A 14465-nucleotide genomic window follows, 5' to 3' on the forward strand; every position below is an offset into this window, starting at 1 on the left:
AGGACAAGGAAGAACCGGAGCAGAGTAGATGAATAGCATCAATAAAATGTCTGTCAAGTTCGTGATTTACTGTCATTCATGCTTTTTTTCTTCTTTTTTCTTTTTTTCTACTTTGTTTTCAATAATGTTTCTTAGGGTACTGGTGAACTGGACAGTTTATGGGGTTCTTACATGGAAAGCTTTCCTTTGGTGGTAATATTCTGTGTAATTGACTATAGTTTCTCTTAAACGAGACCTTACTATTGAGTGCACACCAAGTAAACAGTAATTTCTAAATATAGCTGGTCTGTAAAGAACAAAGAAATTGTAAATATTGTCTACATTTCACAAAAGCGACTCACCTTCAAAGTTTTTTTCCTGAAAACCAATTCAGATTTTCATGTGAATCAAGTATTTGACGTAAGCTATTCTTCTGTGCTAACAGTATATTCAAGCCAAAGAAAAAGAAATTTTTAATGTTTAAAAAGTCTTACTTTCTTTATCTGGAGAGAACAAATGCAATTATACTATCTTGAAGGTTGCATCTTCATAGGTATCAAATTGGAGATAAAGCTGCCCTGAAGGTTGTTCGGTAATATTTGCGAGGAAATAGCTAAGTTAGTAGACACTGAACAGGTTTGTGCTCACTTCACTGGAGCATGGACAGTATCTACATTTTCTATTAAAATTGTTTTAATCAATGATATTTGAAGATCAACCATTTGGAAAATAGTTTGCAAATTTGTTATACTAACCCCTGTTTCTTAATAAGTACCTAGATCTGAAGTAGTATCTAGAGCTAAGGATAGACTTTAGACACTGAAATACTACATACCACATTATTGTCCATAAGCAGGGAGAGAGAAGATGCCTATCTTTATGGGTGCCCGTAATTCCTGTGGCATGTGCCATGTCTGTATTTTCTTTCCCTGTACTCCTTTCTAGTACAGTGTTATCTGATGCTGTTTATATTCCATGCTTGACAAAAGACTCAAGCATGGGCTGTGATGCTCCATCCTTATTGTTCTCTAGAGGAAAAGAGTAATATAACTTTTTGATATGGATGTTGGTGTATGAAATATTTGAATTTCAGCTGCACAGTGTATAGGAAAGTATTTAGAAGAATTCCACTATTCTAAAAATAGTGGTCTTTTACCTAATACTTGTCTTAGGAATTAATCTGTATGAATTCTTTTATTCCTAAACTATTGGAAAATTCACCATATGCTTTTATTTTCCATTTCTTTTCTTGAGATAATAGTTTAATTTTTTTTTTTTTCATTTTTGTAGGCTTTATGCAGAATTACTCGTTCCTCACCTAATGCTTTCCAGAGTGTCATTGAAAAAGTGGGATTAACAGCTGTACTAAATTCCTTGGCAAATGGAATATGCAAAATTCAGCAGTATATGCTCACTATGTTTTCAGCGATGTTGTCATGTGGGATTCATCTACAGAGGCTAATTCAAGAAAAGGTTTGAGTTCAGATTAATATTTCACTGGCATGGAATTTCACAAAAGGAAAAGTTAAAGTCCATACTGCTAGTGGTTTTGAGTTTTCAAAATACATCTCAGCGACATTTGCATATCTGAATAGCAGGAAACGAGGAATTTTATATTTCTATTTGCTTAAAATCTAACTTATAAACTATATAGTTTTTCTTTCTCTCATGGATCTTTGACAAATTGTTCTAATGGGTGTATAAATTGGTCCTGCAGCTAGGATTCAATCAATCCAGAGTACCCTAGCCTGACCATAACTGATAATGGGACCTAAGGAAAATCAGTAAGGAATCAGTAAAGACAACTATATGACATAGCTGTTTTAGACACTTAAAATAGAAAATAAGGAGTGTCCTGATTGAATCTGAAGCTGTACTTTATGCTCTCCTTAAAGGACCTTAGGCCAATTTGTAAGTGAAATATCTCGCAGAAATTAGTATTTTAATACCTTACGGGTTTTTTTTTTAGTGTCACTGAATAAAACAACTGGTTTTGATTTATGTCTAATATAATTTTTGGTAGAAGTGGTTAATAGTTTTCTATTTTGATCCCCAAATTATTTTGTATTAGAGAAAAAGTGTTTCTTTTTTGGCAGTATATTTGCATAGTTCATAAATGAATTCTGGAAAGGATAAAAATCACAAAGAAAGTAGGAACTCTTGCTCTTGTTTTCATCAGATGCTGTGTTGTAATGTATGTTGTAATCTGACAATCATCTTGACTATAATAATCTGTTGGGCATAAGTTGGGAGAGTTTTATTTCCATACATATTGTTTTAACAATTATATTTAAATTAAAAAATAATCCCACTCATGTGGCCTGGAATCACTCATTCTCTTCCTAAAATTAATTTCTGTACCATGTCAGATTTGCCATTGTACTTTTTGAGTGCATGTCAGCTGGCCTTAAACTTTCCACATCCCGTAAGAACAGCACTAACAGGTGGCAAATTGTCCTGTAATGTTTAACAAACATGAGTTGATGGTATAGTCAGAGGAGCATGGTCAAAAATTATTCACTTGAACATTCAGCAAAAGAACACAATGTGCAGCTAGCCTAGGGCAACGGCATGATGTTTTCTGTGAAGAATTTCTTGTTTATACAGGACTTACATTGCTAAAAGAACTCCTATACTGATACTGAATTTCTTCGTATGGACAATTGCTAAAATTCCCTTTCTGATATTTCATTTCTTATGAAAAATTCAGATCAAATTTTGCAGATTAGAAAATTGAAATACAGACAAATGTAGACATTCCTTTAACAGCATATATCAAATTAACAATAGAAGTGGGAATAGTGCCCAAAGCTGTAAGTAAAAAACACTGTACTGTCAAAACTGATAAAGTAAGTCTGGTTCTACTGCATGTGCCCACATTTGGTAATTGTACCTGCATTGCAGCTCAGACAAACTTGAATCTCATAGAATGGTGGATTTTTTTATGAATGAGATTAGCTCACTTGGTTAGAGCCTGGTGGCAATAACACTGAGGTTGTTGGTTCAATCCCTATGTGAGCCACTCACTTAAGAATTTGACTTGATGAGCCCTTCCAAATCAGAATGCTCTGTGATCTGGAAATTAGACTGTATGATTTTGGAAGCTGAAACTAGATTTCTGTTTTTCTTGAATAGAATCTAAAAATACAAACATGCTCCTGTATTGAACTTTCAGGTGCTATCACATCACGTGGAGTGATATTATTTTAGAGCTGAAGATTGAATTTAATAGTCCATGCACTTTTCAATATTTCATACTCATGGTGCACAAGTCCACCTTAATGAGAGAAGGGAAAAGTGAATAGTGTTGGCCTACAGATTATTTTGTGTTCTGTAAAATTCTTGTGTAGTTAAGCTTAAGAGGCAGAGGGACCTCAGTGTCACACAGAATGTAGTGACAAAGAAATGACTATCTGTTTAACATTGGCACAAACAACATATTAAATGATACTTAAAGATATTAGTTCAAGATGGATATAATTTAGCTTTGTGTATGTTATCTGGAAACACCCTTAGCTTGTAAGACTTAGGACTTGTTTTCTTTGTTCTTCGAGAATGGCTATAAAAAACAGTTACAAAAGTCAGAAATGCAGTTCTGTGATCATCTACAGTAATACAAAACTTCAGGGAACTATAATAGCCAAAAGGGTCTGGGTTTTGTCCCTCTCTGATACAGAGACTTTCCATTTTAGTTTCCCAATTTGGAAACTAATATATTTGAAATGATGTTTTTAAAATAAAGCATGGAAAAAGAACTCAAAATCGAGAATCATGAACATATTATAGCAATAGATTAAAAATCCCCCACTGCTAATTATTTTCATCTGGCTGACAAGATTCACCTTTAGATGAGAGAAAATCAGTCACAGCTTTTTGAATGCAGTTAGGTTCTTCCAGAGGTCAGATAATGGAGCAAGGTGTTTTTTATTTGGTTTCTTTTTTCCTCAACCATTCATTAGTAAAATTATTCAAATAATATTTTTTATGTATTACAGAAGTATATTGTCGCAACTGCATTGTAAATGTGTTATAAGCATTGTCCTCATATTTCAGTAACTGTTTTCACTTCTTTGTCTTTTACCTGAATGTGGGCAAGTAACTACCACCATAGATGATAGTTTTGTCAATATCAGTATAAATTAATAAAATGATAAAAATATCTTTAACAAAATATTTGTAACTCTAAACTTATAATATGGAGGCATTTGCAAAGCATAGAAGGGAAATTAGAAAATACATAACTATGCAACAAATGTTTGCTATTGTAGTTTCTGTTCTTGTATAGAGAGATAGTGGTCTAGCTGTTTTCCTCTTATGTAGCCAATTAATAAACATCATCGCTTTTTTTTAAAAATTTGCATTGTAGTATTACTCAGTGTATCCCATGTAAAGTCATAATATTGTTGCAGTGTGTTCGCTTGAAATGAAAAGAGTGTCCTGTCCTGCAGAGTCTCCATGGATACATCAAACTTTTGCAGGGGAGAGAGGAATAATATAGCAGAGAAATGATAAATAATTTATTTGGCAGTATTTGAGTGATTTTTGGCTTTTCTGATACACTAAGTCCTGCAGGTCAGCAAAGATGTGTTTGAGATTTTCTTGGGATAAGCTGTTGCTGTTTTGCAGTTTTCAAACCAGCCAGGAAAGCAAATTCCAACAGGTCACATTTATTTCTTAAATCTGATTATTAAAACAGTCCCAGATAAGTCTGATGTAACTAATTTTGTCTTAACCCGTGCTAACCCCCACATGTAACATTGAAATATTCTTGCTTTCCAGAGTATGAGGACTAAAAATAGATGTGCTGTGGCTTGTAGTTGCATGTGTCTTTGTCATGGTGTCCTTGTGCATGGTCTATCAAGTCCATTTGTGTTAGCATGGTCACTGTTGCATTATATATATACTCTTTAACTATGTCTGAGGTTTTGTGGGATTTCTGAACATAAAAACATTGTTGTTGTTGTTAAAAAACCCTTGAAAAACCAAACGACACTTAATTAAAATTCAACCTTTGCATTTATTAGATTGTAATTTAAGAACTTGACTGCTGCAAGTTCATACTGGAGGAGCTACAAGTCATGCTCTGTGAGCTGTTGAAGTGTTTAAAGCAGTAAACTTTTAAATCCCAAGACTGAGAAATTATTCTATTTATGAAATAAATTGTAGAAGTACAGCAAAACAGTTCTAGAATAATGAATAGCTATAATTAATTATAGAATAATTAATAGTTTGTTTTTCTGGGATTTCTGTAGTTACTGAATGATGACTGCTTTTGAAGTCAGGGTTAAAATGGTGTCAGAATAAAATCTGATGGTTTCTTGGTCAACTCTTGCACTCCTGCTCTTTTTCCATTCTCGGTGAAGATGTATAGTTAATCGTTGCAAAGGATGTCTCTAATAAATTACAGTCAGTGTTGATTTGTAGTTATCCTGTCATCAAATGAGAAATTTGAACAGTAATATGTATGTTAAATGTGCATCACACAGCAGGATTTTTAACTTTGTACAACACATGCATACACTACTCATCTCTCCTATTGTCACTCCCTAGAGAATCCAACTGTTTGAAGACAGGTTCTATTGTTGAAACCATTTGTGCTCAGTCTAATTTTTGCATAGAGCCAGTTGACACAGTTTGTAAATTCTTGCTCAGTTTTTAATTTTGATTTTGTTTATTCTACGTCTTTCTTTTCAAGTCCTAATTTTATTTCTTCCTTGAAAAGATGTTGTTCACTTTCTGAATTCAAAATAAAATTAGATTAGATAAGAACAATCAAAGAAGGTAGAAGTAATATTACCATCTGTTTGGAGTATCTGGTGTATAATTTGGGGTCTGATGTAGACAAGGTTGTATCCAACTAAGTTGTAGTTTTTAATATTCCTACATATAAAGGAATGAATAGCTAAAAAATGTAATCCTATTTGTGCTTAAATACATATATATTCTGAAAATAGTTCAGCTTTGTTTTAAAATAAATATAATAAAATATCCTATGTTTATACTTAAGGTACGCCACTTAAAATTACAAGTTTTATCATCTTTTGTAGTTAATTTCCTACTATTTTGTACTTGGTACATTAAATAGTGTTTACTTTTTACTCTAGCACTTGTGAAGATGTTCAAAGCAGCTTTATGCTGGGCTAGTCAGTCTTGGACAGAATTTATTTGCTAGTGTACTTTGGATTTTTTTTTTTCCCCATGAGTGACATGAAAATGAGCAAACTTGAAGTGTATACAATCTTACAATACAGTGCAAGTAACCTTAACGTATTTGTGTTTATTTCCACCAAGGATTTTGTGACTACAATTACTCGTCTACTTGAAAGTCCTTCAACTTTTATTCGAGCAAAAGCCTTTCTGGTCTTGCTTCAAGTTTTAATTAATAACAGGGAGATGTTGCTCCTCAGTTGTCAAACAAGGTAAGGTGATAATGGAAGATAATCAAAGGTATAGTCTTTAAAATTGTCCCTGAAATACTTGAAAATGTGTGGTATTTTTGAGCCAGTGTTTTAGAAGTTAATTATTTTGTGTGTAATAATAATCCTTTCATTCATGAGAATATATTATATGGGATCATCAGGTGACAGTTATTCACAAGGATAAAGCACTGTCTTGTAAGGAGAACATCTTTTAAAATAACTTGTGGTCCCAGTGAGCATTTGCATTTTTGGGTAGGGCAAAAGATATACTGCAACAGTAAGTTGTTGCTATGGTGGGAAAGCAAAATAAAAGGTTCTATTATGTGCCTTCCTCATCTTGGGGTTTGTTATACTCCATAGTCTCTTCAGGGTAGTCACTTTCAAGGTAAAATAATATTTTTTGGCTGTATGTGTTGTGGGAGTGATTTACCAATAAATTCCTGTGACTTTTACATGAAATATTAAATTTTTCTATGTTTTAGAACACTTTACAAGAAATTACTGAATCACCAGGGAGTTATTTGAATTTTTTTGTCTTCTGTTGGGACAGAAGCATTCCTGTATCAGAGAGGAGCAGATTAGACTGTGTTAGAATATGAATTGTCACCATGTTTCGAGGTGATTGGAGAAGTAAGACGAAAGAAGTTTTAGTTGGGATTTATATCTTCTACTGTTCTGTAAGAAGAAGAGTAAAATGAAGTGTAAACATAGTTTTTACAATATTGAAATAGAGCAGGTTTGGAACTGAAAGTAAAAAAGGATGAGGCGTGTGGGTAGCTGTAAATCTAACTATATATACAGCAAATATAACATTATATCTTATATTCATGTTTGAGAAGAATTAGGGTGTATAGACTGGAGTTAAAGGAAGGGGCAGATGAGGTATACCACTGTGAGAGGACACCTTATGGGGTGCTAGCATTATATATATTTCTTCACTTGGAAAGCTGTAGATATCCCAATATTTGTAGAATCATAGAGAATAAGTACTGATTCCAAGGGGCTTCTTCATGTGTATGTTTTTACACTTCTGGAAATGTTCTGTCAGATTATGTGTTCTGGTTAGTGTAAAATGCCTCTAACGATTTGTGAGTTTTTGAATGGTGACATTTTTAGTAACTCCTGCTATTCATGTGCTTGATATACCACATAGGACTCTCCTGTGTTTGGAGAATGGTCTGACAGAAATCCTGCACAGACAGTTACTATTTGTTTATATATACCTAAGATATTATGTGAAGGAGAATAATAATTTTATCAACAATTTTCTTCATTTATAATGCTTTCCAACCAATTGCCTTTCTGAAGAGAATGTATTGTGAATTTGGAAAATGATTTTATATTATGACTTTTGGCTTTATCCTACTGTTTTGTTGTGATGCTCCAGACAGGGCTGATCAGAGACCAATACATAATGTAACACATTAGGTAAAATAATGGGCAAGCCTTATAGCAGCTTTATTGAGATGATAAACTGTTTTTCTTCATTTGCTGAATTTTCTTCATAACTGTTCTTTAGTGAACAGCATATGTCTTATCAGAATAGATCATCAAAAACCTTTATCTTACATCCAGAAAGTAAGATAGCTACAGAGAGGAGAAATGACCCATTAAATCTGGAGACAGTTGCATCATAACATCACTATATAACTCTGGAATAATCTTAAACCCAGCAGAGATACTCATTGACTTATACTGTTGAATTCAGGTTGGAGTATTTTAGTTAGATATCTTCAGTTGTCTGACTGAAAAGTTTCTTCAAAATTAAGACTCATAAATTCTAAATTGCTAGCACAGGAAGCAGAAATCTGTTGGATAACTATCAAAATTATTTGATATACTCAGGTTCTCCTTCTAGAGGTGTTTGATTTGAGAGATATAAAGAGCATGTAGTAAAATATACATAATTCCTGGTTAATGGTTTGTCTCCAACAGCTGCAGCTAAAGCCTGTAACAGGATTTATATTGCTTTAGATGATAAAATCTGTTTATGATAATGATAATCAATATAAAGCAATTTTTCAGTATGCATCACTTAAAGGATGATGCAGATGATAAAACAGTAATAATTTTCTTCATGGCAACTACTGTGAGGCTGTTTGTGCTGAAAACAGCCCACTGGGCCTCATGAGCATGGGGACTGCCTCAGGGCCAGCATCCCGAGGGCCTTGCTCTGAAGAGCAGTCCTTCCTTTATTTGGCAGCAAAGTTGGGGCGGGGTCTGGAGTGTAAGTCTTATGAGGAGGAGCTGAGAGAACGGAGGTTGTTTAGCCTGGAGGAAAGGAGGCTCAGGGGAGACCTTATCACTCTTTGTAACCACCTGAAAGGAGGCTGTATCGAGACAGGGGTTGGTCTTTTTTTCCAAGTAATGAGTGATAGGACAAGAGGAAAAGGTCTTAAGTTGTGCCACTGGAGATTCAGATACCATATCAGGAAAAATTTTTTTCACTAATAATTTAGACAATAAAATCCTGTTTCCACTGGTAACCTTTCTGATATCTGTCCTTGGAAGTGGTTTTGGGGCTGAAAAAGCTGTGGCATGTGAGGAAAATAAGTTTCATTATTATTCATCTCATTGGGATGAAAGGGCATGGGACAGGGAAGGGAGAGGAGAGAAAGAGAAATGGAAGGAAGAGTAGGAAAAGAGGAAGTGGAAGGGAAGGGTAATGGCAAACTTATTTTAGCTGTGCTGGTGTTACCAAAATGGACTTCCTCATGTTTTTCTTCCAGTTTGTGCGAAGGCACCAGGAAATAAAAGGCAGCAGAAGTAGGCACTTGCTGGAAATCCTTTTTATGGCAAGCAATAACGGTGCCTCTGGTGTCCTGTGTTGCAAGTCTTGCTACCTGGAATGCAAACTTACGACCACCTGCCTATTTGTTTTTGCTGTTTACAGAACCTGTTGGGTTTGGCCATGATGCCAGCAGTTGCCATTCACTTTTGAGTATTTGTACACACAGTCCCCCCATGCATGCCCCTCTAATGCCTATTGATTAGCTGAGTTTACAGAATCTGGTTGCGAGTTTCTTTTTGTACCTCTTTTGAAAAGTCTCTCCTTACTCAAAGAGTATGGAAATACCTTTTTAGTTCCAAATAAGAGTGGAGAAACAGCTGATCCCAGCTGATCAAAGGGATATTCCATACCACATGGTCTCATGGGGGAAAGAAGGGAAAGACACAAAGACACTAGGAGTGATGGCACTTGTCTTCCCAAGTAACCATTACATGTGATGGAGCCCTTTGTTCCTGGAGATGGCTGAACACCTGTCTGCCCATGGGAAGTGGTGAATGAATTCCTTGTTTTGCTTTGCTTGTGCAGATTTTGAGTTCTGTGGATGAAAAATATTGATATGTAGTAAGAAATATAATTTTGAAGTTAATTCATTGTTCCACAACATTGAGAAAATTCACCTGTTAGTCTTTTTTCCTACCTGTTCCATGGTAGTCAATTCCATACCTTTGGTTCTTCCACATGGGATACAGCTAGAGAAGATACAAGATCCTTTACGCTGAGCACTTGTTTACTTAAACTATACAAAGTAATTTATTTTGTTAATCACACTGAGTTTTCTAGTCTTCTTCTTTTCTCCTTGATTTGCAGAGGCAGGCTACCTGTTCTTCATGGGAGGGATCCAATCTGAAGTTTTATTGAGACTTTTCATTTCACCCTGCTCTGAACTAGCAGTGATTTCCAATTAGTCTCACTGAATTGTTCTTCTTGTATCTAAATGGTTTCAGAGGATTTCCTAGGTAAATCGCACTGACTTGGAGATTGAACTTCTCCTCCCAAAAGAATTTATTCAAACGTCTTGTTTTCTACTGTTTGCAGAGATGGACACTTGTGGAAAGATAGGATAGTATTCCTGACACATTTCACCGTCTGCAGAACTTTAACTATGCACAACAGCATAACCTTTGAGCAAACTCTTTCTCTGTTTCCTGTGCCCACCTCCCATATTTATTAAATTTTCAAATCTTATATGTGCCCTGAAAGGAAAAGCTTTGCCTGGAGACCTACTACAGTCTCGCATCTAGCATAGCCTGTTTGCCTTATACATCTAAAGACTGATCTAGAAAAGTAGTGAGGAAAAGAACTGAAAAGCTTGGTGCTTGGTCAGATGGGAAAACATGGAAATGGAAAGCAGGAGGGAGCAATGATGTAAGTCAGTGATTTCAGGGGGGGAAAAAAAAAACCAAACCCAGAAAGCTGGTATCAAATTAAAAAGAAGAAAAAATTGATGGAAGGCAAGAAGTAGAGATTAACCCTTCTATTAGCATGATATGCCATCTGATGCTACATCTCTGTAAAATAAACAATATACCTAAATATACAAAATCTTCATCATTTTCTGTTAGCAGAGATTGACTAATAACAATAATAAATAATAATAAAACTAAAAAATAGTCCTTGATTTCTTGGGGTAAATAGACTGTATATGTCCTCAGAGAATGCATGACCTTCTTTAGTTTCATGAAGGTCTGTCATTCTCTGTGAGCTTAGTCTCTTTTCTTCATGTTGATTATCCTGTTAAGAGAACAGTTCTTATTCTTTTAAGTAGTAGACCTCATTCCCGTTCCTATCACTCCAGACTGTTAACTCTGGAATTTTCCTTTTAGTATAAAAGCTCACTGATGGCCATATCTTGCAATACAGACACTTGAATTTATATTTTTTAAACCAAATCTTTGCTTCATAGACAGTTGTTTACTCCTAATCATATTTAGCTCATTTGTACTAATGTCTACACATTTTTTTCATGTATTGTTGCGTGCAAGAAAAACGTGCACTAAATTAATTGAATAAATGTATTTCTATAGGCCTGGTTTGCCCACTAGAGAGAATACTGAGATTCATTAAGGAATAAAAGTAACTAATGAATTGTTCTATATATGACTGAGGAATTTGTCAAAGGAAAATAGAGATTCTAGTGCTTTGCTGCCTACACAATTTATATCTGTACCGTTTTCTAGGGACAATGTTTAGTTGAACTGAGCTATCAGGGAAAAAATAGTTGTGCATATTTTTAGAAAATCTATGTGAAAGACAATTTTGTGAATAGAAGAAGAATATAAAGGAGAGACCTCATTTATCTTTCTCAGAATAAATGAACCTACTTTGTATCCTTCTCAAATGTGATTAAGTAATAGAACATGCTTTTAGAAAAGAAAAGAACCTCCTTCTCCCAAAGAAATAAAACCACTCATGTTGAAGTCTATTTGACCCATCTTAAGTAAAACTCAAACAGATCAAAGTGTATTTCCATGTAGAATCAGATGATTGTTAAATCATGGAACTGTTTTCTTAAAATAAATTAATTCAAGCTCTGATATTTTATCATCTTTTTTAAAGCTAAACTACTTTTTTTGAATAAAAAATACTTGGTTGTCTGGAAAGGCTAGAAGGCCATTTTATTTAAAACATTCAAATTTTTATATAAAAAAGTGTAAAGCTTGTAAAAGTAAAATTCTATTTGTAGCGCAATGTCAGATTTTTAAGTAGTTCCTTTCTAACCAACAAATCAAAGTTCCTGTAATTTAATGCAATTTCCAGACATTACAAGAATAAAAGCTGTCCTCATGGTCTCTGAGAAGTGCTGCTGAATGTGTTGCATCTGGGCTATTGCACAGGTGAAAAGTAGTTACTCAATGGGTCTTTTGATTACTCTCTTTGTAGAATAGGTTAGAAAGAATAAGAGTGTAGTATTCAATCATAATCATGTATTGTTTAGAGACATAATCCTGTAAAATGTATTCTTAGGTACTTTTTACTTTGTTGAGTTAATCATCTTTTTAATGGAAAGATGTATTTCCTAGTAGTATTGTTATGAACACTTGAGGCAGTGTAAATAGGTTATTTTCATAGTTCTGTAAAAAAGCATTGATTATCTGAAGGGTATATAAAAAGACAGTACTGAAGTACATACTTAAAATCCAGATCATGGATTTCTCTCACCAGTGATTGATGGTTCTTTGCACAGGACCCGGAGGGAGTTCGAATGTGAAACAAAGATGTCAATAGTATGGCCCTAAAGGGAAGTCTGGCCCTTCTGTCTATTCAAATAAGCATTTTAAAATTTTGCCCGAAGCATTCTGTTATAGGTGTATTATTAAAGCAATCTCTTGTAAGTTAGCCAGTGGCTAATAAATCAGTTACCATTTCACTGTGAGAAATGTCATTCTGCAGAATGGCACAGCCACAAGCACTTACCAGTTGGAATGTGTGCATTGAGTTTGTATTTAGAAATTGTGAGCACTATATTTCTAGAGAAAGGATATAAGACTAGTTTGGGCTTTTATCTGTTTCAATATGGCCATTCCAGCTAAAGCTAACATTTTAATAGGCTGCAGTGGGATCTATGTAGTATGATTTTTCTGGACTGAAAGATTGATCTCTTATTACATTGACTTTAATTATCCTTACTTTTGGAATTCTCATATGTTGAAAATTAGTATCTTTAGTCTTTCACTTATATTGCACATATTGATTACATATTTCAAAATAAAATGTATTGTAAAATTAGTCTCTCTCTGCCTAAGTTTGCAGAAAGATTCATTCCTTACGTTAACATCGTATTCATTTAAACCAGTAGAGTTGTGCTTGCTTAAATTAGTTTAAGGGTTTCTTTCCTTTCTTTCCTCAGTAATATGTGTTGGTTTTAGAGTTTATTAAAAGAAAATTCTAAAATTTCAACAAAGTTACAAAGCCAAAACAAATATATTGTCTTTATTGTAACCACAGATACCAGAAATGTCTGGTTTAATAGGTTTTTTGAGATATAGTGTTATTTTCTTTGGTATGAGAGTTAATGTTTTGCACTTGTTTAAATGTAGACTCATGATGTATATTGAAAGAGACAGCAGAAAGACCATGCCAGGAAAAGAGCAGCAAGGTGGCAGTGAATACCTGTCAAAATGCCTGGATCTTCTCATCTATCACATTGTGAGGGAGCTGCCAGGAATTCTAGGTAAATTCAGTTTATTAACCAAACAGATCTTGCCTTTGCTAACTCTGTCAAGAGACAGGTATCTCCTTATATATATAGGCAGAAAGACTGTATTTTCTGATTACATAAAGTTTGCATGATATCAGCTTCTGGAAAATTTTTGGATATGTCATGATCAGATATTTTGTATTGGAATGCATGATTTTCTGTATGAATGTTTTGTGTTTGTGGAAAGGTAAGCCTCACCAGCACAGCCAGGAGTGAAGCCCAGAGGTACAAGAAGTTTTGTCAATGTTCTACAGATCTTGTGAAATCTATAAACATTGTACAATCTAAGAGCAAATTTGCCCCATAAAGCAGAGGCCTGGGAGAGATGCAATGGCATATATATCTGAGTACATGCTAATTGCTTATGCTGAAATTTATATATTGAGTATTTGCTACAGGCAATTTTTCTGGAAAATTTCAACTTAGATACTTCAGTTGCTTTAGATGCCTGAAACCGATTTTCTTATGCACACAAGGTTTATTTTCATAAAATTATTTTCTGATGAGATGATACCTGATGTATTTTTCATCTTCTCTACATTAGCACTAGGATATTGAAAATGTAATGGTAGCACTGCAAAGGTTAGTAGACCTAAATGTCATGATGCTATTTTAAAAGAAACTTTACTTCCTCTGCTTGTGCAAATTTTTGCCTTGCTGCAAACACCTGATCCCTCTTTTCTAACTAAATATCAGGTTTGCATATTGGTTATATTTCAGAATGGAAGTCTCAGACTATAAATGTTTGAAGCACAAATTCACCTCCTGCTGTTTATATATACTCTATGCAACTGATATAGTAGGCTCTGATATTTCTTCAGAATCTGAAAGTTTCAAATACATAGTTACTATCAAAATACATAGTACATCAATTGTTTAGACATGTAATTATTACTAATTTGCAATTTCAATGCATTTTTGAAAACTGATACCAAGCATAATTTCAACACTTTGTTTTCTTTTCCAAGCTGGACCTGTGTGTTGATTGTTTTCTGTAATATGAAGTTATCTCTCTGTATTTGTCCATATTTGTCAGAAGTCTTTTTCTTTTTATTGCTATATGATGAAGGAGCATGTA

General features: G+C 34.2%; 1 protein-coding gene across 1 annotated transcript in view; it reads left to right on the forward strand.

The window, feature by feature from the left end:
* The window catches only part of ULK4 (unc-51 like kinase 4), a 213386-nt gene that overhangs the window by 52988 nt on the left and 145933 nt on the right, over window positions 1–14465 (forward strand). The window contains exons 22-24 of the mRNA XM_058833617.1: window positions 1270–1452; window positions 6271–6398; window positions 13227–13360. Of these exons, the coding sequence (XP_058689600.1) occupies window positions 1270–1452; window positions 6271–6398; window positions 13227–13360 (445 nt within the window). The remainder of the gene's footprint in view (window positions 1–1269; window positions 1453–6270; window positions 6399–13226; window positions 13361–14465) is intronic.

Source organism: Poecile atricapillus, chromosome 2, assembly GCF_030490865.1.
Source record: "Poecile atricapillus isolate bPoeAtr1 chromosome 2, bPoeAtr1.hap1, whole genome shotgun sequence".
In the NCBI taxonomy this organism is placed as follows: Eukaryota; Metazoa; Chordata; class Aves; order Passeriformes; family Paridae; genus Poecile; species Poecile atricapillus.